Here is a 25,007-nt window from a genome sequence, read left to right on the forward strand (position 1 = left end):
TAAAATGGATACGATAAAAAAAATTATATAGAAATGCATGGGAGTGGCTTGATGGAAAATGATATGTGTTGTATATAATGATATTTTATTATATTTTGGGCGACTTTTGAGATACAAAATTTCGTATATATGCTCTTCATCGTGTGTTTTTTATTGCGTAATAGGTTTTACGGAGTTGACATGTTTTGGGTGTATTTGGGAGACAATGAGCAGAACGCACGAAGGCTTCAGGTCACGCAACACATTGTGGAAAATATAAAATTTACAAAAAGGCCCTCCGGGGTAAATTGGCAATATAAAGAGTATTTGGGATTTAATTGCAAATGAGATCTATGTAAAAGGGGATCTTGAGATGGAGAATCAGGATACACAATTTTCAATTGAAGAGGGGAAGAGAAAGAGACTACCACGTTCTACCACCACATCATTTTTTCTTTAAAGGGAGAAAGGAAAAAGAAGAACACGAAAGAGAGGAAAACTTGGAGGAGGATTGCAGACGATTTTTTGGGGCGTTATTCTTCTATTTTTTGTATTCTTCTTCTGTGTCGATTTTAAAATTGAAGGCATAATGAACTTCTTTATTTGTTTTGTGTTTTCAATTTCTATGAATTCCGAGTAATTTCATTTCTAGCTTATGTGTGAATTGATGTTTGGGATTGAATTTGTGAGACTTGGTTTTGTTTAATTGGGTGTTCATCGATATTGGGTATTTCTAATTCTTCTAATTTATAAGTTTATAAATCTTAAATTGATTATTGCGCACGTATTGATTTAAGATTTTCTAGCTAAATTGGAGATTGACACCCGTAATTGTGTAATTTTTCAATTGTTGTAGCAACCTAAAGGAATACTTTAGGGAACAATTAAAATCAATTTTGAACAAATCCGCATAAGAATTTTGTTAAATTGAATTGGGCCTTTCTAGTACTTAAAGCTGCCGAGTCAATAAAACTCGGTCGTACCTAGGATTCTCACTCAATTAGGGAAATAGCCAACGGTCGTACCTTAGCTATCGACAAAGTTAGGAAATGTTAGTTGTGAATGCGTGTAGATCAACTATAACAAATTTATCCAACTAGTCAATGAACTTGATTTTTAGTCGATGAATAAAATTTATATCCCAAACAGAAAATTCATGCTTATGCTAGAGTATAATAATCTTTGGTAATCCGCCTTGCATTTTATTTTATTTTATTTAATTGAGAGAATTTATTTTCTCCTTATTTAGTACGATAATCAAAACCCCCCATTATATATAAATATTTAGTATAATTATATTCAACCGAGTGTTCAAATCATTTATGTTCCATGCGGAGACGACCCTACTCACTGAACTACTGCATTTTGCAAATTTTTTGTGGCATAGATGAGGTTTGTACCATGCTTTGATTTATTTATTTTAGACAAATGCTATAGTGATACTGCTTAATAATTCCCATGTGACTTTACTTTGCAGACTTTAACAAAAGAAGGGCTTTCCAGAAAGAATACGCATACAAACGTGGGTAGACCACCAAGACGGAGTGTGAGTGTTTTTGTTGCATATCATTATGATGAAAGTTTCCTCATCATTTACTTATTGGGAATTTTTTAATATTTTTCCCATTTTTTAATGCATGCACGTGTCCAAACCAGGGAAAAATGCACCTCCCAAACGGCTGGGGAATGCAGTATTGGACAAGAAGCCACTTTTGAGAATCCGTGTGGAATGACTTCAATATATGAAAATGCACTGGTAAGAAAGATTTATAGTTTTCCAATGGTAAGTCACATTGTCTATTTCTATTTTTTTTTTTTACACTTTTGCATAGTCATCGCAAATTGTTTTACAACCTACATAGGAACAATTCGAATTGGCAACGCAAGAGTTTGTTGTCAACGTAGATGGGGAGAAAGTTGGCAAACCTGTAGCACGAAAAGAGAAAAGGACTTTCAATGTTACCCTCAAGGCGAAGCATAAGTACAATTATCTTAAACATATTTTTTTAAATAAAATTACTTTGTACTTACCAACTATTTATTCTCTGTGGCAAGTACTAAATGTTAATGTTCAGGTGAGAAACATTATGACACGCAATGCATTGCTCGGAAGACAACAACAATCATTTGAAAGTGCTCCAAACCCAACAACGGTGGTGGTATAATTGTCTACCTAAGTCTTTTATTATATATGCAATGAACCAAATACTAAATATTAGTGTTTGTTCCACTTTTGCAGCAATCTCCGAAAGGCAAGGCAAAAAGTCATGGCGAGCAGCTCGGATTAATACAAACACGACGAAGCTTGAGTACTCTTTCTGATCTGCAACTCTTGAACACCATTTTGCATACCTATAGTTGTCATTTATTAGGATGTAAAGACCAGAAATCTTGATTTCTTTACAAACACGACACGGTAGTAAAGACTTGGCCGGAAATATTGATAGCACCAAGCCAAAACTACCAACAATGTTTGAGTAGGCTGAAATGTCGACCTCAATGGATTTCGGATGCTCCCAATTATGATGATGTTTCTTTCTTCGAGCTTCCAGCGTATATTCATCAACACAACTTGTTGAAGAGAATAAGGAATACAACAAGCTGCATAGAATACAAATGAGAGCTACGACAACGCGATCAACCAAGAGAAATAAGTGATGTGTGTAATTTGTGTGTGATGGGGTGGGTAAGTAATTGTGGATCGAAATGAACAACATTGGATGTTGTTTGATTGTGTGGCCTTCGGATTTCTTGATCGGGTGTGGTTTCACTCAAAGTAGGTTAGATCAAATGCTCTAGTCTCGTATCTATTCAGAACATGTTTTGTACTTGGTGTCTTATTTTGTATTATATATTATTGAACCTTATGCAGTCATGTTACTTTCTTAACAAGGAAATGTCAATGCTGAGTCATTCGTCATTACCGATATTACTAATTGGAAATACAAATGTTACTACCTAAATGGTAGTCCCGATTCAAAATACAAAACATGCATCATTGATGACGTTACTACTTCTAAAACTAATTCAAAATACAAAAATATCATACCTTAACGACAATATCAATTCAAGCGACTAAAAACCGAATAAACAAACAACTACCTTCGATCATCTATTTCGAAGCATTCATGGGCATAAATATTTTATGTTATACAAGCACATAGTAGGATAACAAGAATAATGCAACATACAACGAAAAAAACTTCAATTTCTGAAGTTGTTTCTTTAAAGTCATAATTTCAGCCTCTTGATCATTCAATTTCTTCAACAACCCCGGGATAATAGCCTTAGCTCGAGGACACGTAAGAGGATCCTCCCACTGGAAAAAACTGCACCCGGAGCGTGTTCCTCTTTGCATATGTTTCACATGTGATACAATGAGTGTTCGTCTTGTACTATGTCGTCTGCAGTAATGTATTGCAGAAATCCTTATCTTAGATTTGATACAACAATTGAATCTTCTTCTGGAATTATCGACCGTCCATGAAGTGCGCATTACAGACTTCATTTGACAGTTGCATTCCACCTCTCCGGGTGCAAACGATGATGCTCCACCTTCGAACATCAAACAATTTGAAAATAGATAATCGATACACACAAAACAACATTCACTAATCTATAATTTTGACTATCTAACACAAGATCTGTAGAATAATTGCCTATGAAATACGAAATTTTAAAAAATAGAAAAAAGTCACTGGAACTAGTATGATGCTTCTCCATTCTCTACTCGTGCAGCGTCGACAAAAATAATCACGTTTGGTCACAAATGTTTTGAGCTCCATCGGCAAAGGGGGTGGCGGTGAGTAGCGGCGGTGGATGCGATCCGGGAATTATAGATCGATTAGGGGATTTAGGGTTTTTTGGGATCGATTGGGAGGGATGGATCAATCGAGGTGGATTGTGTGTGGTGAATTTGTTGTTTATTTTGATTTGGTCCAATTGGACCAAATCACAAATAATTTATTTGCAATTTGGTCTGATCGGGTCAAATTAAAATTTTAAAAAATTAATTAAATTTTTATTATTTTTTTATTTTTTATTTTTATTTTTCTAAACTCCGCCACGTCACTCGCCGCCGATAGAGCCACATCACCTCACACGTTAGCACCGGCAGGGTACACGTCCACAATAGTAAGTCTACGTAAGCACACTGATTGGCACGTGACATTTTCTGGTGCTGGAGGACAAAAATAAGATGGCGAAGGAGACATTGTCCTACTTTGCAAAAGTGAAATATATGTGTCTAAAAACAATAATTGGACCCACATAATAGGCAATTTTTGCAATTTTCCCTAATATATTTTATAATTTCACAAAAAATTAATATTTAATATAAAATATTACTTTTATTATTACCTACCAAATTCTCTATATCTCACATAAAAGAATATACCTCAAACAAAATATTAAACAAACAAACCCGATAATTTTTTTAATAATAATTATGAAATATCGTAACACCCAAAAATACTAAATCAACAGACTCATTGTTTTAAACCTAAAGTTCATAAATTATCCAAACCCCTAATTTTAATATTTGCTTAAGGTTTAATATTTTAATAAGAAAATTTTAAATTGAAATAATTTTTCATATATATATATATATACATATATGTACACTAGAGTCCTTCATAATGACTTAATGATATTATAAAAAATTAAAATATTTTTTTATTTTATTTTTAATGGTTTTTAAAATAACATAATTATTTAATCGTAATATTTAAAATAAAAAAAATATTAAATATGAAATACTATGATGCTTATATATATAATATATTTTTAAAAAAACACTAATAATCAATCTATTTCTTCAATCTGCATATTTAAGTCAGTTTTTTTACTTAAGATAAAAATAAATAATAGAGTATTTATTTATCACAAAAAAATGATTGTTAATAATAATTTATAAATACAATAATTCATAGGATAATAATAAAAGACAACAAGAAATGTTTAAATATATTCACAGATATTTAGTTAAATAATCTTGTTAGTATATAACTTTAGATCTTGGAGACAGAATTTGTTTAAAATGAGAGCGAGTAAAACCTAAAAATCTCTCACTCAAAATTACAAGGTCATTTATCCTCACAAAAAGTGAAACTATTATTATTTAAATATATATTAAGTAAATTTCAATAAATAAATACTAAGTAAATATAAATATATAAAAAAATTAAAGAGATATAATCAAAATCTAATTTGAATTAATATGTCAATTCGACCTATTTAAGAAAATGTTCCAAATATTTCTTAAAACTCAAACTAAATGATCAATTCAAATCAAATCATCCATTATTTTCTTTATAAAAAGAAGAATATTAATTGAATTTTTTTTACAAAAAAAAAAGCAAAAAAGAAAATATACAAGAATTGAAGAATTAAATAAAAATATTATTTTATGTGTTTTTTCATGATAATACAAAAAAATAAATAAAAAAAAGAACGAATAATAAAACCATCAATTAAAATAAAGAGGATGCCGTGAAGAAAGGCTAATGAAGAGTGAACTTGTGATCATCAGATCATGAATTCAAAGTCTGATAATTTATAATTTTAAAAATTTAATTTATTGGTCAAAAAATTTTAAATTAAAATAATTTATTTATGTAATATGTGAAGACAAACGATAGTGGAGTGGAGAGAAACTTATGAATATTTTAATTGCAAATACTTAAATGATACAAATGAGATGGGTGAATGTCATTTAATAGACCAAGGACAAATGAGATGGGTGAAGGTCATTTTATAGACCAATTACTCCAGAAGACTTTTTTAGAATGTACAAATATCAAAATTATATTTATAACGATTTATTGCACTTTCCAAATAGTTTCAAGATGTGTTACATAAACCTTCCACCAAGTTTGAGTGAGTTCCTTTGTACAAACAAAAATTTTAAGTGTGAGTAAACCACTTTACCATAACCAAAGCTAAGGGGATGTTTGACAAATAGCTTTTTGAAGAGCTTTTAGCTTATTGAACAACTTTTTTTAGCTGTTTGACCAGTCAAAAAGCTAATTTAGATGTTTGGTAAATTAGCTTTTTGGAATAGCTTTTTGGACGCAAAAAGCTAATTTCTGAAAAGCTAACTTACCCAGCGTTTTGAAATAGCTTTTTTCTGAACAAAAAAATAAAATTATTCCTTATATGCCCTTAAAAATTTATTATGCATTTTACACAAATATATATATTTTGATTATATTAGAATATTTTATTATAATATAGTTCTACTTTTATAAATTTAAAATAATTAATTTTTATATAAAAATTATTTTAATTATAAAATATATAAATTTATTGAAATCAACATAAAATATAAAATATAAATATTAATAATTTTTTTATATTAAAATTACATTATATATATTTTATACTAAAAATAAATTAAATTTATTGAAAATTATAAATATAATGAACTAATCGATAACTAACATAATAAATATATACACGAAAAATTTATTATTATATATATTACATCATTTTCAATAGAAAAAACTATTTATAGATTTTAATAAAAATATATTATTTTTTTAAATCTAACTGTAATAAAAATAAATACTTTTATAACACTTTTACAATTTTCAATAACTAATAACAAAAAATTTTAAACATTCTAAACTCAAGAGAACATAATTGAATATATTAGAAACAAAAATAAAATAGAAATGTCCACAATTATCATTTTACGTATAAACAGCTAATATCAAACAGTTGTTTTACCAAATATTTTAATACAAATAGCTAATCAAATCAACTAGTCAAACCAACTAATTGAATCAGCTAACAGCTACCAGTTAATTGAATCAGCTAACAGCTAACAGCTAATTGTCAAACATACTCTAAATCATTAGATCCTCGACTATTTTGTGGGCCCAAAATTAAGGGCTCAATTATATTTAGGTGCTTGAAATTAGGGTTTGGGTACTTACACACTTGTTCAAAAAATTTGTTTGGTGTTGTTTTGTAATTTTAGAGTCTATCTTTTTATGGTAGAGTGCTTTCACATTGAAAGAGCGAAGTCTGTCGACGAAGTAATAGTACGAACGGATATAATATTAATTTCATGTATCAAATTTTTTTATTAATATATATTAATATTAATATTGATGTAATATTTTTAATATAATATATAAAATAAAAATTATGAATTTAATTTAATATTTATAAAATGAAAAATAATAAATAATAGAATTCAAATTGAAAATTCACAAACAAACAAAGCCAATACATCCAACTACTATTAATCAGCCCATGGATAACTTTTATTTAATTTTATATATGTTTTACAATTAATTGTTGCAAAGCCCAACCGCAGTCTATTGAACAAATCTCTAAAAATAACTCCGAGAAAATGACAATGTCCGATCGCAATATTTTTATTATTTCTGTCTCAAATCTACATAATTATTATATTAAAAATTTCATTTTTAGCAGATTTAATTTATTGGTCAAAATCTTGTAAATTTAAAAAATTCATTTATTTAATATGTGAAAGACAAATGATGGTGACTATTGTTTTAATCATTCACCAACATTAAAGATTTTGTCAAACATACTGCCAAAATGCTCTTAACTCACAGCTATTTTGTGGGCCTAAAATTAAGGCTCGAAATTGAAACCCATTTATTTGTGGGCTCAAAATTAAGAGCCCAAATTGTAGGCGCTATTATATTTGGGCACTTGAAATTAGGGTTTGGACGGGTATAAATTTTCTCGAACAATTATTTTGAGTTCCATCTCTCTGCGGCGCCTTCACATCGGGGGAGAACGAAGCCTGTCGATCAAACATGGTATGAATGGCTTCTTCCGAGCTGTATTTTGACATAACGTTTTTTAATTTTTATGCCTTTCTAAATTGCGGTTGGAATTTTTGTAGACATTCAAGAGAAGGAACGGAGGGCGCAACAAGCATGGTCGTGGCCATGTTAAATTCATCCGCTGCTCTAACTGCGGCAAATGCTGTCCCAAGGTAGTTCCTCTTTCGATTGATGTCTGATCTTCGTGAATTTGTTATTTCGATTTATATGTTTACGTTGGATGTGGTAATTGGCTGGAATTGAGCTTCATTGATCAGTTGTTGGTGCCGTTGTTAAGTTCTGGGTTCTGTCTTTTGTGTTTGCTAGGCGAAAAGGGAAGTGCATATGTTAAAATAATTTATTTATTTTTGAATCTTTTGGCCGTTTAAAGTATAGTTTTAATTACAAGCGCTCTAGAAAATTCTTCAAATGAAGAATCAAATTGAAATGAAAGAGAAAGAAGAGGCCGATAGAGGCGCTCTGGTCTGGTCTTGTATATAATGAATGGTATAAAAGGGAAATTCTTATCATCCCAATTGCCAAGTCTATCTATCTATCTAAACATGGCTGATGGCTCTACCTAGCTTAGCTAGTCTTTCTCTCTTACTTTATTATTTCTTTCTCTCTCACACATATATATATATATCTCACATCAGCACATTGCATCATAAAGAAACAGTCATTAATAAACTTTTGTGTTATAAGCTGAAAAGAGTCCCCACCTGTCTGAAATCACACAGATGACACATTGTGGCGGTGGGACGTACATGCACATACATACATACATACATACACATATATGGACTCATTCATGGATTTAATTTCCACCCCCAAATTATAACCCCCCTTTAAGTGATTTACTGCCACCCCCATCGATGCCATCCCACCCCTGCAGAGTGCAGCCTGACTGAATGGTGCCGTGACCTGGAGGTACTCATCCATGGTTAAATACCACTTGATGATGATGGGTTTGTTTTGTTTATGTTTAGATATTAGTAACTTGTGGTTTAGAGCGCTCGGTTATATATATAGTTCACATATAATAAATAATAAATAAGGATTTAGATGTCTGAAATCCTGAATTGATTTCTGTCATGTGGTCAATGTATGTGTTTTTGTATTTTGCTACTTGCAAAGGGAGCTATTAAGGGTTTAAGATTCATTGCATTCATCACATTATACGTTAAAGTTTCTTTTGAGAATAGTAATTGGTTCCAAAAATTCTTGATTGTCTATGCTAGTACTTTCTGAAATGTTATTGTTCAGTTATTCTAGCATCTGAACTTAATATTTAAAAAAAATAAAAATAGCATAGTTGGATTGTTGTTTACCATAACTCTGTTGGATAGGACAAAGCCATCAAGAGGTTTTTGGTGAGAAACATCGTGGAGCAAGCTGCTGTAAGGGATGTCCAGGAAGCATGTGCTTTTGATAGTAAGTTCTTGCTCCATTTGTTTGAGGTTTTCCTCCTGTCTGTGATTGGTAATTATTTCCCGTATGCATATCACAAAGGTGAGAACCAACTATGCTATAATGTGCCATTTTATGCTTAATTCAGCCTATACCCTTCCCAAGTTGTATTTGAAGATGCAGTATTGCGTCTCATGTGCCATTCACTCCAAGGTGGTTCGTGTCCGTTCGCGTACTGACAGGAGGATTCGTGAGCCCCCACAGCGCTTCAGACGCCCAAGGGTTAGTTTTTAATCCTTGTATAATTGTTTTCTTGTAATAGCGCCAATCATATGTTTTTACTTCATTTTTGTCTCTTTTACCTATAGGTAATGTTATATATTTTCCTGTGTATTTGATGATAATCATGCAGTGCCTTACCATTGACTGCTTTGCTAGCTAAGCAAACATGTTTAATCTCTTCATTAAAATCAATTGTTTTTTTAAGTTCTTTCTCAAAACCCCTAAAATGAAACTTGATTACAGTGGATCCTAAATTTTATTTTTTTAGACTAATAGATGCATCTGCAAATACTAAACCTAGCACATGCGACGTAACTTAGTTGATAACTCCTGAATCGACTAGATCAAATATAGTCCCCTCAGTAACTGACTTTTGCTTGAGTGAGGTACTATTCATTTTGTAGCATGAAGTCTGTCCTGGGCTCAGATTTGTAGGCGTTTATTTATTTGCATGTCGTGAGGGGCCATAGTGCAGAAAATTTTCCCTTTAGTATTATACCATTTTCCGAGTTTGGGTTGGGAACGTATCCCTCAAGCTTCTTTCTTGAGTTTCTGTATCTTTTACTACATCAGTGTGTCGTAGTTGATTTATGGCTCTGTTTCTGCATCTACAGGATGACATGCCTCGGCCAGGTCAAGCTCCACGCCCCGGTGGACCTCCTGTTGCTGCACGTGCTTGAATTTATGTAGCAGCTGGCTGGATTTTGATTAAGAAAGCTATTTAGTTTATCATCATCAGACTTGAAACCCTATGATATGTTCTTGATGTGCAAACATGTTTTTGAATTTCAGCATTATGTTCTTGATACTACAATTGTTGCAATGCTGTGGTTTTTTAAAATCTCTATGCAATGTGTCGACTAGTCTAGTATTTATGTTTGGGGGCTGTATTATTACATTGTTTACTTTGAAGCTATTTGTTTGGCCTTCTTAAAGGAAGCATAATTTTGGACATCAATACCTCCCCTCTCCTCTCGATCTCCAGAGGAGGAACAGCAATTGTTTTATCAATTCCTTACAGATTATTGAATTCGCAGTTGGTTGGGGTGATTTATTAATATTTGTTTTATGATAGTAATATATATAATATTAAAAAAATATTACGAATATGTTTAATTATTTTAATAAAATATATAAAATATGAATACTATTTTCTAGATAATAATTTTTTATATATATTATAAATAAATAAAAATGTAAATATTTATGTATATTAATATAAATTAATTTACAAATAAATAAAAAGGTTTGAATATATATATATATATTAAAGCGACAAACAAATAAAATTAAAATATTTCAAATGAATTCTGAAATAGATTAATTTACAAATAAATGAAAAGTTATGAATATATGTATATATAAATATATTTGTAGACATTAAAAATATGTCTAAAATCAATTAAATATTATGTATTTTGGAAGAAAATAAAATTTCAATAAAATAAATATATGGTATTTAATTATGCACACATGTTAATTTTTGTACAATAAATATCGACCATTAATGCAAAAATCTTTTTAAAATGGAAGATATCGTACAAATATTAAATCTTGTCAATAAATGAAGTATATAAATTAATATCTTCCGAAAAAGGACGATAGATATAAAGATCTTGACGAGAAAGGAAGGTGCACAATCAAATTCGTCAAGAATGGAAAAGAGCATCCAATGGAAAATGAAAGATTATAAAATCTTCCTATTGGTCAGTCAAAATGCGCTACGTGTCACCATTGAAAAAGGAAGCCGAAGCCACACATCCCCTATAAATAGGAGCCATGGTCAGTTCATTTGAAATACCGAAGTTGCATCGAGGATTCAAGCAAAAGGGTAAGTCTCTAGACTCTCTCTGTATTGTTCTTCATGTTCTTCGTGTCCTTCGAAGCGTTCTTCGTCGAAAGTCACTAATTTGGATAAATGATCCAACATTGGTTGACGAATCGATGAAGTTAACGTTCTTCGTCGTATGTCCACGCCGGAGGAAGGATCAAAGCTCTCAAAGCCGTCGAGGAATTCGTCAAAGCCAAGGGAAGGTCTTCAAAGTTTCTCTCAAAGCTTCGATGTGTTCATCGCGTTCTTCATAAAAGGCGCAAACTCGGCCCTCTTCGATCCAAAAGTCAAAGGGACACGCCGCCAAAAGCGTTACGGAGCACCAAATCTACCTCCTCAAATATCAAAGTCCGGATCGTCTAAAGAAGACAATAAATCCAAAGACGATGATCAAATCGCCAATACGGAGACCAAAGTCTTCCAAAAGCGGCAAAGCCAAAACAAATGTCAAAGTCGCGGATCGTCCAAAGAAGACAACAAATCCAAAGACGATGATCAAATCGCCAACACGGAGACCAAAGTCCTCCAAAAGCGGCAAAGCCAAATCAAAGATCAAAGCCTTGGATCGTAAAAAAAAAGACATCAAATCCAAAGCTGACAATCAAATCGGCCGCATGGAGACCAAAACCCTCCAAAAGCCGGCAAAGTCAAACTGAAGACCAAACCTCTTCGGATCAAAGAAGCCATCGAAAACCAAGTTGGAAAATAAATCGACCAGGAAGGAGAATCAAATGACCCATTTAGAGAATAGGACCCGCTTTAAATTCAAATCAAATATAATTTGTACAAATTTTGTGTTTATTAAAAATAACACAATTTTTTGTCTACAGATTTTTTGCACGCCCAGTGGGATCTCTCTACCTTTCATCTCTCTTTTCGACGAACTTTCAACAATCAATGGCTTCCTACAAGATCAAGACTTCCAACGTAACGTCAAAAGTTGCTGCTCAAGCCGCCATCGCTGCCAAAGAAGTTGGCGCACCCATCGCGTCCAAAACCTTAAGCGCTTCGACAAATACTAGAATGAAAACACGAAGCATGACCAAAAGAGCATTATCGTTATCTGAAGACACTTCTCCAAAAATCACAGAGCAAAGTCCACTCTATGAAGAAGACGACAACTTTAAGAGTACTGACGCACTGTTCACCCCTCAACAAACTGCAAGTCATTCAACCGCATCAAGCTCTGCTTCGGTGATGACTACCAACGCTTCAAATACTGAGGACCCAAAGATTGTGGATCAAAGTCTTCTCTGCGAGGAATATAAAAGCTCCAAAGGTACTTTCATGCCACCTACTCATCGGCCAATTTCAAGTCATTCAACCGCATCAAGCTCTGTTCCGGTGATGACTATCAACGCTTCAAATATAGAAGATCAACTTGCAGCATTGGCCAAAATCGTTGAAGGAATGTCTCAACACATGTAATAACAAGACGCCCTCATTGAAAAACTTCTCACAAAGCTAGAAAAGCCTGAAGAAGCCGGCCATGCAACTGAAAAACAACAATCTTCCCCCGCGGTCCAAAATAAAGCGGCAACATTTGTGGAGCAACGTCATGGCAAAGAAAAGGTGGCGGAATTAAATCCATTTCAAGGATCATCCAACTCCTTCATCCATATATCCCAACTTGACAAATACATCAAGGGAGCAATCAAAAGAGAATTCGAAGGAAGTTCAAGGCCGACGCACACTGACGCCAAGCCTTACACTACAAGAATTGACGTCCTCAAAATGCCAACGGGCTATCAACCTCCAAAGTTTCAACAATTTGACGGCAAAGGCAACCCAAAGCAACATATAGCGCACTTTGTCGAGACATGCAACGATGCTGGAACATATGGAGACCTCCTAGTCAAACAATTTGTGCAGTCACTAAACGGCAACGCCTTCGACTGGTACATCGACTTAGAGGCTGGTTCCATCGACAATTGGGAACAACTAAAGTACGAGTTCTTGAATCGGTTCTACAGCACAAAGAGAACCGTCATCATGACTGAACTCACCAACAGCCGCCAATGGAAAGATGAACCAGTAATTGACTACATCAACCGCTGGAGAAGTCTAAGTCTCAACTGCAAAGACCGTATGTCCGAGGCTTCCGGCATAGAAATGTGCATTCAAGGGATGCAATGGGGCTTGAAATACATCCTACAAGGGATCCGACTCCATACTTTTGAAGAACTCGCCACTCGCGCTCATGATATGGAATTGAGCATGATGTCTAGTGGAATGTATGGACCGCCTACTGAAGATTTCTCAGATGACGAGAAATACAACACTTCAAACAGTGGGGGCAATCATACCTACAACACTCCTGGAAATAAGGATAAACTTTCTGCAATCTCCTGGGAATGAGGATAAACTTTCTAACAAGACTGCTTAACACGAGAATAAACTGTTTAACAAAAACAAACAAATTCAATTTGTTTTAAACTACGTTATGACTTGATTCCTTCACCGGATACGTAGGCAACTTGGAATATAACTCCGAGTACAGTCAATTATGCCAAAAAAAAAGTCCAAAAAAATCGGGCTTAAAAAAAAATCAATTGGACCAAAAAAAAATCTCGTCCAAAAAAAAAAGGAAAAAATAAAAAACCCTTTGAAAAAAATATTGGCTAAAAAAAAAAAATCAAAAAATGATAGCCATAAAAAAAAAATCAGTCAAAAAATAAATTGACTTATGTTTTGAGACTCATTCACGCCTTAAACGCTTTGCGTCGGCTTAAAAGAGTCTCGAGGGGGCATTTTGTAGACACTAAAAATATATGTCTAAAATCAATTAAATATCATGTATTTTGGAAGAAAATAAAATTCCAATAAAATAAATATATGGTATTTAATTATACACACAAGTTAATGTTTGTACAATAAATATCAACCATTAATACAAAAATCTGCTTAAAATGGAAGATATCGTATAAATATTATGTGCATAAATAGAGCCATAATAAATTTGGCAGCAAAATAAATTAATCTTGTCAATAAAGGAAGTATATAAATTAATATCTTCCGAAAAAGGACAATGATATAAAGATCTTGGCAAGAAAGGAAGGTGCACAATCAAATCCGTCAAGAATGGAAAAGAGCATCCAATGGAAAATGAAATATTATAAAATCTTCCTATTGGCCAATAAAAATGCGCCACGTGTCACCATTGAAAAAGGAAGCCGAAGCCACCCATCCCCTATAAATAGGAGTCATGGTCAGTTCATTTGAAATACCGAAGTTGCATCGAGGATTCAAGCAAAAGGGTAAGTCTCTAGACTCTCTCTGTATTGCTCTTCATGTTCTTCGTGTCCTTCGAAGCGTTCTTCGTCGAAAGTCACTAATTTGGACAAATAATCCAATATTGGTTGACGAATCGATGAAGTTAACGTTCTTCGTCGTATGTCCAAGCCGGAGGAAGGATCAAAGCTCTCAAAGCCGTCGAGGAATTCGTCAAAGCCAAGGGAAGGTCTTCAAAGTTTCTCTCAAAGCTTCGATGTGTTCATCGTGTTCTTCATAAAAGGCGCAAACTCGGCCCTCTTCGATCCAAAAGTCAAAGGGACACGCCGCCAAAAGCGTTACGGAGCACCAAATCTACCTCCTCAAATATCAAAGTCCGGATCGTCTAAAGAAGACAACAAATCCAAAGACGATGATCAAATCGCCAATACGGAGACCAAAGTCCTCCAAAAGCGGCAAAGCCAAAACAAATATCAAAGTCGCAGATCGTCCAAAGAAGACAACAAATCCAAAGACGATGATCAAATCGCTAACACGGAGACCAAAGTCCTCCAAAAGCGGCAAAGCCAAATCAAAGATCAAAGCCTCGGATCGTCAAAAAAAGACATCAAATCCAAAGCTGAAAATCAAATCGTCCGCACGGAGACCAAAACCCTCCAAAAGCCGGCAAAGTCAAACTGAAGACCAAACCTCTTCGGATCAAAGAAGCTATCGAAAACCAAGTTGGAAAATAAATCGACCCGGAAGGAGAATTAAAGGACCCATTTAGAGAATAGGACCCACTTTAAATTCAAATCTAATATAATTTGTACAAATTTTGTATTTATTAAAAATAACACAATTTTTTATCTACAATATTCATTTATTGAAAAAAAAATAAAAAATAAAAAAATTTAACCTAACATGTTTCTTTAATTGACTATTTAATACATATATAAATCAAATTAACTATTCTAAAGAAATTTGAATGAACGAAAATAAAAATTCACAATCAAATAAATAAATATTACAACCAAAATTATCTCACAATTTCATAGTCTGAAGATTCAATTCAATCTTAAACTAGTACAAGAATTAGCCACTAAACATCACTAAGAATTCAAAATAAGAAAATTCTATTTGAAAGAAAATGAAAAAAAATTGTGCAGCTGTCTTCATTACTCCGGCCGTCGTATGCGTTCTTGCTTTTCTGGCCAAAATATTTTTTTTGGTTCTTGCTTTTTCCTGAACCGCCATGCAGCCCTAGGAGAATATCATATTATATATATATATATATATATATATATTTTAATTTTTTCTTTGCGCAAAATTCTCAAAATATCCTTCGAGATTTTAATTTATTCAAATTTTCTCTAGGCATGGATATGCTTAAATCCAAGCAATTATTTGAAATTTTGGTAATAATCTTTAATCTGTTCAATTCTTAATCCAAAATTACATTCGACAAATAAATAAGTAAAATTAAATTATGATCAATAGGCACAATTAACATACAATAAGTTGAATGAACAATAAATACATTACAATTTTTGGCGGAAAAGGCAACCAAATGTGTTCATACTTTGGTAAGAGCATGAAGGCATGCAAAATGACAATAGGATACTGTCATTATGATTTAATATGTAGTAATTATGATTTAAAACACCACATGTATCAAAAATCTTATGTTAGACACTCGAATGATGCATTCTCCTAAACAAGATTGTCTGTTATGTTATATTTGAAAGAACGAAAACTTTGATTTGCTGTTGTAAAAGAATTATTGAATGTTGAGCCCCGGGTGAAGTCATTTTATAATTGTGTACTTACGAAAACAATATTCAATGTTATTAAGTTATACTCCCTCCGTCCCAAATACTGTGCAACATTTGCGTTTGGCACAGACATTTAGGTGAGGAGTATTAAATATGGTAATTTGAGATAATATGGATATTAAGTGACGTGATTAGAGAAAAAAATGATTATTATTTTTTTTTATTTGAGTGATGTGATGAGATAAAGTGAGGTGTGTATTAATATATGTATATAAATATTATTAATTATTTTTAAATTTGAAAATATTGCAGTGAATTTGGGACAAACAAAAAAAGAAATGTTATAGGATATTTGGAACGGAGGGAGTACTTTATAGGCAAATATTTCAAATATTAAGCATAATAATTTGGGAGGTGGAAATTGCTAGCTAGCTATATATGCTAAAAAAAATGTGAAGTTTGTCAACCGAGCATCTGTCCTTTGTTCGTTGTATGACAATTTTGTTGACTTATTTTTTCTTAATGTCAAAGGGCATTTTGGTAACTTCACATGTGAATAATCAACCTAGGTAAAAATTTAATATTGAGTGGATTAGGATTTGAGAGTGGTTAAGAAAAAGGTGCTGCCGCCACTTTGCTCACCTTGTGCGCAGTTTCTGTAAAACGACAATTTACGAATATCCAACGGTTGGATCGTCCCCAACTTTATGCAGAAGGTTTTTCACTCATATTTCTACATTCTGAACGGTAAAGATTGGAATTGGAACATCATAAGTTCTGATATAGATACGAACAGAGAGCTCTATTCCCTCCCGGATTCTTTCGGACTAGTTTCGGTGTTGATATCGAATCGGAAGATCTAACTGTTGGATCAGGCTGGAATTTGAGAATGTTGGTGGGTACATCGTGGAGTAAATTATTAAAAGTGGAGATCGTGATCAGACATTTGGATAATCGAGTATTTGAGTCTGAACGAAAGGGTACTGTTTGTCAGTTTTCTATTTCACTCATATATTCGTCGATAAGATTGGTGTTATATCTTGTGAGTTGGAACTTGGGTTGATTTTTGTGTTGAACGATTTGTACCCTTTTTTATTATAGTGGAGATTTTTTGGACTTCGGTCCCGTAGTTTTTACTTCTCACATCGAGGAGGTTTTTCATGTAAAATTGCTCGTGTCTTTGTTGATTGGTTGCATTACTTTTTCGGCGTGATTATTCTATTGTTATTGTTTCCTACTAGATTCACACAAGGGGATAATTCGTACTTTACGAGCATTCATCCCATCAAAGTGTTATCAGAGCGAGGTTTCTGTTTTATTTCTTGTGGTGAATATGGAAACGAATACAAGTAGAATGGTGGATCTTAACGGTTCAAACTATCATGTATGGAAGGAAAAGATGGATGATCTTCTATATGTGAAAGATTTCTATCGATTAATTTTCGAAACCGACAAGCCTGAGGATAAAAGTGATGCCGAATGAAATATCATGCATCGGCAAGTATGTGGTTACATCAGGCAGTGGGTGGATAATAATGTTTTGAAGCATGTTAGCGGAGAAACAAATGCACGGTCACTATGGGAGAAGTTGGAGCAATTATATGCAAGGAAAACTAGGAATAATAAATTATTCCTGATCAAGCAATTGATGAATCTGAAATACAGAGACGGCACCCCTATGACTGATCACTTGAGTTCATTTTAAGGCATCATCAACCAATTGGTAGAAATGAATATCAAGTTTGAAGATGAAGTACAAGGATTATCGTTGCTTGGTACATTTCCGGATTTGTGGGAGACTTTTAGGACATCTTTGTCAAATTCAGCCCCTGATGGTACCATTACAATTGACTTGGTTAAGGGCAGCGTGTTAAATGAGAAAACAAAAAGAAACTCGCAAAGCTCTCATTAGTTAGAGGTTTTGGTCACCGAAAGAAGGAGGAGAAGCAAAAGTAGAGGTCCAAGAGGAAAACCAAAAGACAGAAGTAAAGCCAAAAGATATAACAAGATTGAGTGTTGGAATTGTGGAACTCCCGGGCACATAATGAAGTATTGTAGAAAACCCAAGCAAGATGGCAAGAAGGATAAAAGAAAAGAAAAGATGCATGAAGATGGAAACGATGATGATAGAGTATCTGCTGCAACAGGTGATTTTTTTATCCTCCGTGATTATGAAATTGTCAATCTTGCATACCATGAGAGTAGTTGGGTGATTGATAGTGGTGCATCTATACATGCCACATCTCGGAGAGATATGCTCATTCCTATACGTCGGGTGACTTTGGAAACATTAGGATGCGTGATGATGGCTTGGCTAAAGCTATTGGTGTTGGAGATGTATGTTTGCATACTACTAATGGTACTGCATTGGTTTTGAAGAATGTTAAGCATGTGCCTGGTCTTCGATTGAACTTGATATCCGTTGGAAAATTTGATGATGAAAGTCTTTGTAACTTTTTCTCTAATGGTCAGTGGAAGCTCACAAGGTGTTCTTTGGTTATTGCTATAGGAAAAAAGTATTCCTCATTATACTTGATGCAAGCAAAGCTACTTGATCGCTCTATAAATGCGGTCGTGAATGAAGGATGAATTGAGCTATGGCACAACAGACTCGGCCACATTAGCGAGAAAGGATTGAAAATCTTAGAGAAAGAAAAGCTCATTCATGACTTGAAAAATACATCTTTGAAGAAGTGTACTCACTGCTTGGCGGGAAGGCAAACTAGAGTGGCTTTCAAGGCATCAACTCCTTCTAGGGCGTCAGATACACTTGACTTAATTTATTCTGATGTTTGTGGCCCTATGAGAACAAAAACTCTTGGCGGTGCTCTCTATTTTGTAACTTTTATAGATGATCATTCAATAAAGACGCGGGCTTACACTTTAAAGATGAAAGATCAAGTGCTTGATGTCTTCAAGCAATTTCAGGCCTTGGTTGAGATGCATCAGAACAAATAATGGTGGGGAGTATATTGTTCCTTTTGATGAGTATTGCAAGAAGGAAAGCATTCGACATCAAAAGACTCCACCGAAGACTCCTCAGTTGAATGGACTTGCTGAAAGGATGAATAGAACACTAGTTAAGAGAGTAAGATGCTTGGTGTCCGAAGCAGGTTTGTCTACATCTTTTTGGGGTGAGGCTTTAAGTACTGTTGTGCATGTTTTAAATCTTACTCCATGTGTCCACTAAACTTTGATGTCCCAGATAGGGTTTAGTCTAGGAAGAATGTTTCCTATGATCATTTGCGGGTCTTTGGATGTAAAGCATTTGTGCACATCCCCAAAGATAAAACACTACAAAAAAATTAGTATATTTGTAATGGAATTTCGTTCCTAAAGTTTACGTAGCTAACGTAATTCCATCTCTAATATCATTAGTAACTGAAAAAGTGAATTTAGTAACGAAAAAATTTCGTTACAAAATTGATAATTTCTTGTAGTGAAAGGTCTAAATTGGACATGAAGACTCGACAATGTGTATTTATCGGGTATGGACAAGATGAGTTTGACTACAGATTTTATGATCCAATGGAAAATAAATTTATTCAAAGTTGAGATGTTGTGTTTGTTGAGGACCAAACGATAAAGGACATTGAGAAAATGAATAAATCAGCTTCTACAGTCAAAGATGATTTGATAGACTTGGATATAGTCCCTCATAATCACACTCCAGTGGAAGTTCACGAGGAGAGTCATGAGAAGAATCAAGATTAGCCTAATTTTGGTGGTGATGATGTCACTTCTGAAGAAATAGAGGATACAGACACATTACCGCCAGAGGTTCTGGAACCAGCCCCTGAACCACTTAGAAAAAGCAGTAGAGCTCATGTACCTTCTAAGTTGTATAATCCAGATCAATATGTGTTTTTGACTGATTCGGGAGAACTAGAGGGCTATGAAGAAGCAATAAAAAGCTCACAGAAAAATGAGTGGTTGAAGGCTATGCAAGAAGAGATGAAGTCTTTGCATGAGAATGACACGTATGAACTAGTAAAGCTTCCAAACAGGAAGAATGCTTTGAAAAATAATGGGTGTATAACGTGAAGCAAGAAGAGCACACTTCACGACCACGATTCAAAGCCAGACTAGTTGTGAAGGGCTTTAGTCAGAAAAAATGGATTGATTTTGATGAAATATTCTCACCGGTTGTTAAGATGTCTTCTATTCACTTTGTGCTTGGCTTAGAAGCTAGTCATGATTTAGAGATTGAGCAGATGAATGTAAAAACGGCTTTTCTTCATGGTGAACTCAATAAAGAAATCTACATGGTGCAACCTAAAGGTTTTGAAACAAAGGGAAAAGAAAACTATGTGTGTAAGCTAAAAAAAAGCCATTACAACTTGAAACAAACATCTAGATTGTGGTATCAGAAATTTGAGTTGGTTATAGGGGAGCAAGACTACCATAAGACTACTTGTGATCATTGTGTGTTTGTGCAGAGATTCTCAGATGATGATTTTATTATATTGCTGTTTTATGTTGATGATATTCTGATTGTTGGCAAAAATGCTTCGAGAATTGACAGATTGAATAAGCAATTGAGCAACTCCTTTGCTATGAAGGATTTGGGACCAGTCAAGGAAATTTTGGGCATCAACATATCCCGAAATAGAGCAAATAGGAGACTACAGTTATCTAAAAAATCATACATTGAGAAAATTCTTGAGAGGTTCAATTTGAGCAAAGCTAAAGTGGTTAGTTCTCCTCTTGCTACTCACCATAAGCTTAGTGCTCACCGTAGTCCTACTACCGATGAAGAGAAAGAAATGATGAAAAGAGTTCCTTATGCTTCAGCTGTTGAAAGTTTGATGTATGCGATGGTATGCACGAGGCCGGATATAGCTTATGCAATTGGCGTTGTCAGTCGCTACATGTCTAATCCAGAAAAGGAGCATTGAAATGCTGTGAAGTGGATATTGAGATATCTACGTGGCAGTTCCAGTTTAAGGTTTACATTTGGTGGTGGACAACCATTATTAGTTGGCTACATGGATTCAGACATGGCAGCTGATGTGGATACTAGTCCATCTCAGGATACCTGATAACTTTTTCCAGTGGAGCTATATCTTGGCAATCAAGGTTGCAAAGATGTGTTGCACTCTCTACAATTGAAGTAGAGTATATCGCAGCGACTAAAGCTTGTAAAGAGTTGTTGTGGATGAAGAAATTTGTGGAGGAGTTTGGGTTCAAGCAAGAAAGGTATGAAGTACTTTGTGATAATCAAAGCGTCATTCATTTGGGAAAGAATTATACTTTTCATGGTAGATCAAAACATATTGATGTGCATTATCATTGGATAAGAGATGTTATCAGTGATAAATTGATTGAACTTGGAAAGGTTCATACGGATGATTATGGTGCAAAAATTATCACAAAATCTTTACTAAGGGAGAAGCTTGAGATTTGTAGATTGATCGTCGGGATGGCGAATCTCTCTACATAGTCGTTCAGAATTGAGGATTGCTCCACATGGTCGGAAATTGGGATATTTGTTGACTTATTTTTCCTTAATGTGGAAGGGCATTTCAGTAACTTCACATATGAATAATCAACCTAGGTATAAATTTGATATTGAGTGGATTAGGATTTGAGAGTGGTTAAGAAAAAGGTGCAGCCGCCACTTTGCTCACCCTGTGCGTAGTTTTGGTAAAACGATGCTCTCTGAATATCCAACCATTGGATTGTCCCTATATTTATGCAGAAGTTTTTTCACTCGTATTTCTACATTCTGAATGGTGAAGATCGGAATTAAAACATCACAAGTTCTGATATAGGCACGAACAGAGAGCTCTGTTCCCTCCCAGATTCTTTTGGACTAGTTTCGGTGTTGATATCAAATCGGAAGATCTAACCGTTGGATCAGCTTGGAATTTGAGTATGTTGTTGGGGAAATCATGGAGTAAATTATGAATGGTGGAGATCGTGATCAGACGTTTGGATAATCGAGTATTTGGGTCTAAACGGAAGGGTATTGTTTGTGAGTTTTCTATTTCACTCATGTATTCGTTGACAAGATTGATGTTATATCTTGTGAGTTGGAACTTGGGTTTATTTTTGTGTTGAACGATTTGTACCCCTTTTGATCATAGTGGAGATTTTGTGGACTTCGGTCCCGTAGTTTTTACTCCTCACATCGAAGAGGTTTTCCACGTAAAATTGCTCGTGTCCTTATTAATTGGTTGCATTACTTTTTCAGCGTAATTATTCTATTGTTATTATTTTTTATCAGATTCACACAAGGGGATAATTCGTACTTTACGAGCATTCGTCCCATCAAATTTAAATGGACACTTGTATAAGTAGGAGGTTTGCACAAATTTGATTTATGATTGCGTTTAGACAAATCAAATTTCATCCGTTCTTACTATCAACCAATATTCGACTTTGGTATTTCCCAATCACTTTTGTACACTAAAACAAAAATAAAATCCAATTTAATTGAATTAATAAGGTGGGCCCACTCAAATAATTTGAGGTCGACCACAAATAATATATTTGATATATTATATTATATAAAATATAATTATATAAATATATTACATATACCGCATATTATTTTTATTTATTTTATAGTAATAATAAAACATATTTTTATATTTTTTATTATATAAAATTTAATTTTTTAAAAAATCACTACAAAAAAAATAGTATATTTATAACGTAATTCCGTCACTAAAGATCACGTAGCTAACGTAATTCCATCATTAATTCCGTCTCTAATATCATTAGTAACGGAAAAAGTGAATTTAATGACGAAAAAATCTCGTTACAAAAATGATATTTTCTTATAGTGAATGATATGTATATTGACTATATTTTAATTAATGTATTTATATAATCAAATTTATTTTCCTTTTCTATTAATTATATTAAATTATTATTTTATTTTCACATCATCAATTATACTACTTATTATATGATATTGCAGTTCAAAAATTATCAAATATCTTCAAATTTTATATCTAAACACATTTATATTCAAATACAATTTTTTTTTAATTCAAAAAATTTTAAATTCAAAATTTTCCAAAACTTCAAATTAAAGTCCTCTATCTGAACGGAACCTATGTTCGTATTGTTTAGTAGTTTATAGTTTACAATATCTTTGAGGTTTAAGAGGTCTTTTGTTCAAGTAGAGAGAATATTTTAACACATAATATATGTGGATTTAATAACTTTACACAAAGTACTTTATTATTCATTTTATTATTTCCCTGCATATGAAATCTATACTTCCCTTTTTCTTGACTATTTATATCAAAGTTGATGTTAAAAATAATAAATTATTTAATGTTTCCTACATGTGAAACCTATACTTCCTTTTTTCTTGATCATTTATATCAAAATTGATTTTAAAAATAATGAATTACAAAAAATTGTGTAACTAGTCATTCATTTGGAAATCTATATGAAATATGTGTTGTATTATTGAAAATGCATCGTACCTTCAATCAGGTGCATGTGCTAATGCTTTTAAATTTGTGAGGTAACAAATAATATGTTATATAAGCTAACAATGTAACATTCATATCGGCTCAAGTCGGAGTATCACCATCACACTACACAGAAAGACTCGTTCATTAACCAACGAACCTCTCGTTATAGCGCTAAGGCTAAAATACTAAACACAAACAATTAAATAGAAACTTCATATAAATAAATAAAGTTTGAGTCAAAAGTATAAAGTTTGAGTCAAAAGCATAAGTCAAAAATTAGTTCATAAAACATTAGTAATAATTTCAAAAGCATCTTAAGAAATGATCTAATCGTAGTTTTCCCCCAATAAATTATGTGATGTGGATGTATCATTTGGAAAATATAGATTAAAAGAAATTACATATAACACATAATGGCAACTCACATACACAAGTCTTTTAGTACATCTTTTATATCTTTCTTTTATTCTTAAATAATTGTGATGAACATGTCACGAAAAAAACTTTACTAAGCCTTAACTAAGGCTGGTTTGACCCGGCTTACCAACCTTATTACTTCTCCTGACAAAACACACAAATACACATAGCAAATATAAAATTACAGTTCTCAAAGAAAACTCCAAAATTAGTACATAACGATTCAAGACTCAACATACACATAAGACAACTTATTTATTAGATTGCTAGGGACGCACAACGGCCAAATCCTCTAGTCTCATACATAACATACCGAGAGGAGATCGTAGACAATCCATCCCCATCACGGATGACGGCCCATCGTGGATGACGTGCACATCGGAATTACTCAAAAGGGAACATGTCATCTCGATGCCACAACCTAGCCCATTCAGGATTTAGTTTGATGGTAGCTAATTATCTTAAAATACCGGTGCATCCTCACTTGTTTTCAAGACACGGGGGTGGAAGCCTACTCCTTCCATCCCATACGATCGATGAGTTGATCGGACTCAGCAAGTAGTTTCAATTAACAATTTGACTCAATACCCAACATGCGATTAGGCTATTCTTAATAAAATAGCTTCCCACTCAAAACATCTCATTTACAAATATTTTGCCAACTAACCAATAAACACATTGACCAAGAATCATGCTTTGGAACATAAACGAAAATTAAACAAAAGTTTTCAAGTTTGCTTATAAAACATTTGTCATCCAACAATATTTTTATTTGACACCTAAAGCAAAAATGAAAATATCAACATCGAACAACACTGTGGGACAATTGATCACTAGTGGAGTTATGAATGTTGACTATAAG

The 25,007-nt window shown here is 33.4% G+C and overlaps 1 protein-coding gene across 1 annotated transcript; it reads left to right on the top strand.

Annotated features, from left to right (window-relative positions):
* The first annotated feature begins 7,682 nt into the window (after nt 1-7,682).
* LOC127248394 (40S ribosomal protein S26-3-like) lies at nt 7,683-10,430 on the top strand. Its single transcript, XM_051270706.1, has 5 exons — nt 7,683-7,778; nt 7,865-7,957; nt 9,134-9,218; nt 9,343-9,476; nt 10,091-10,430. The coding sequence occupies exons 1-5, from the start codon at nt 7,776-7,778 to the stop codon at nt 10,154-10,156; spliced, it is 381 nt and encodes a 126-aa protein (XP_051126663.1). The 5' UTR covers nt 7,683-7,775; the 3' UTR covers nt 10,157-10,430.
* The last annotated feature ends 14,577 nt before the right edge of the window (nt 10,431-25,007 follow it).

This window comes from Andrographis paniculata, unplaced genomic scaffold, assembly GCF_009805555.1.
Source record: "Andrographis paniculata isolate CXL003 unplaced genomic scaffold, ASM980555v1 Contig34END, whole genome shotgun sequence".
Taxonomy (NCBI): domain Eukaryota; kingdom Viridiplantae; phylum Streptophyta; class Magnoliopsida; order Lamiales; family Acanthaceae; genus Andrographis; species Andrographis paniculata.

Coding starts and splice junctions, on each gene's coding strand:
- LOC127248394 (XM_051270706.1), top strand. Junction 7,958..9,133: donor GCGGCAAATGCTGTCCCAAG/GTAGTTCCTCTT, acceptor TCTGTTGGATAG/GACAAAGCCATCAAGAGGTT. Junction 9,219..9,342: donor GGAAGCATGTGCTTTTGATA/GTAAGTTCTTGC, acceptor TGCTTAATTCAG/CCTATACCCTTCCCAAGTTG.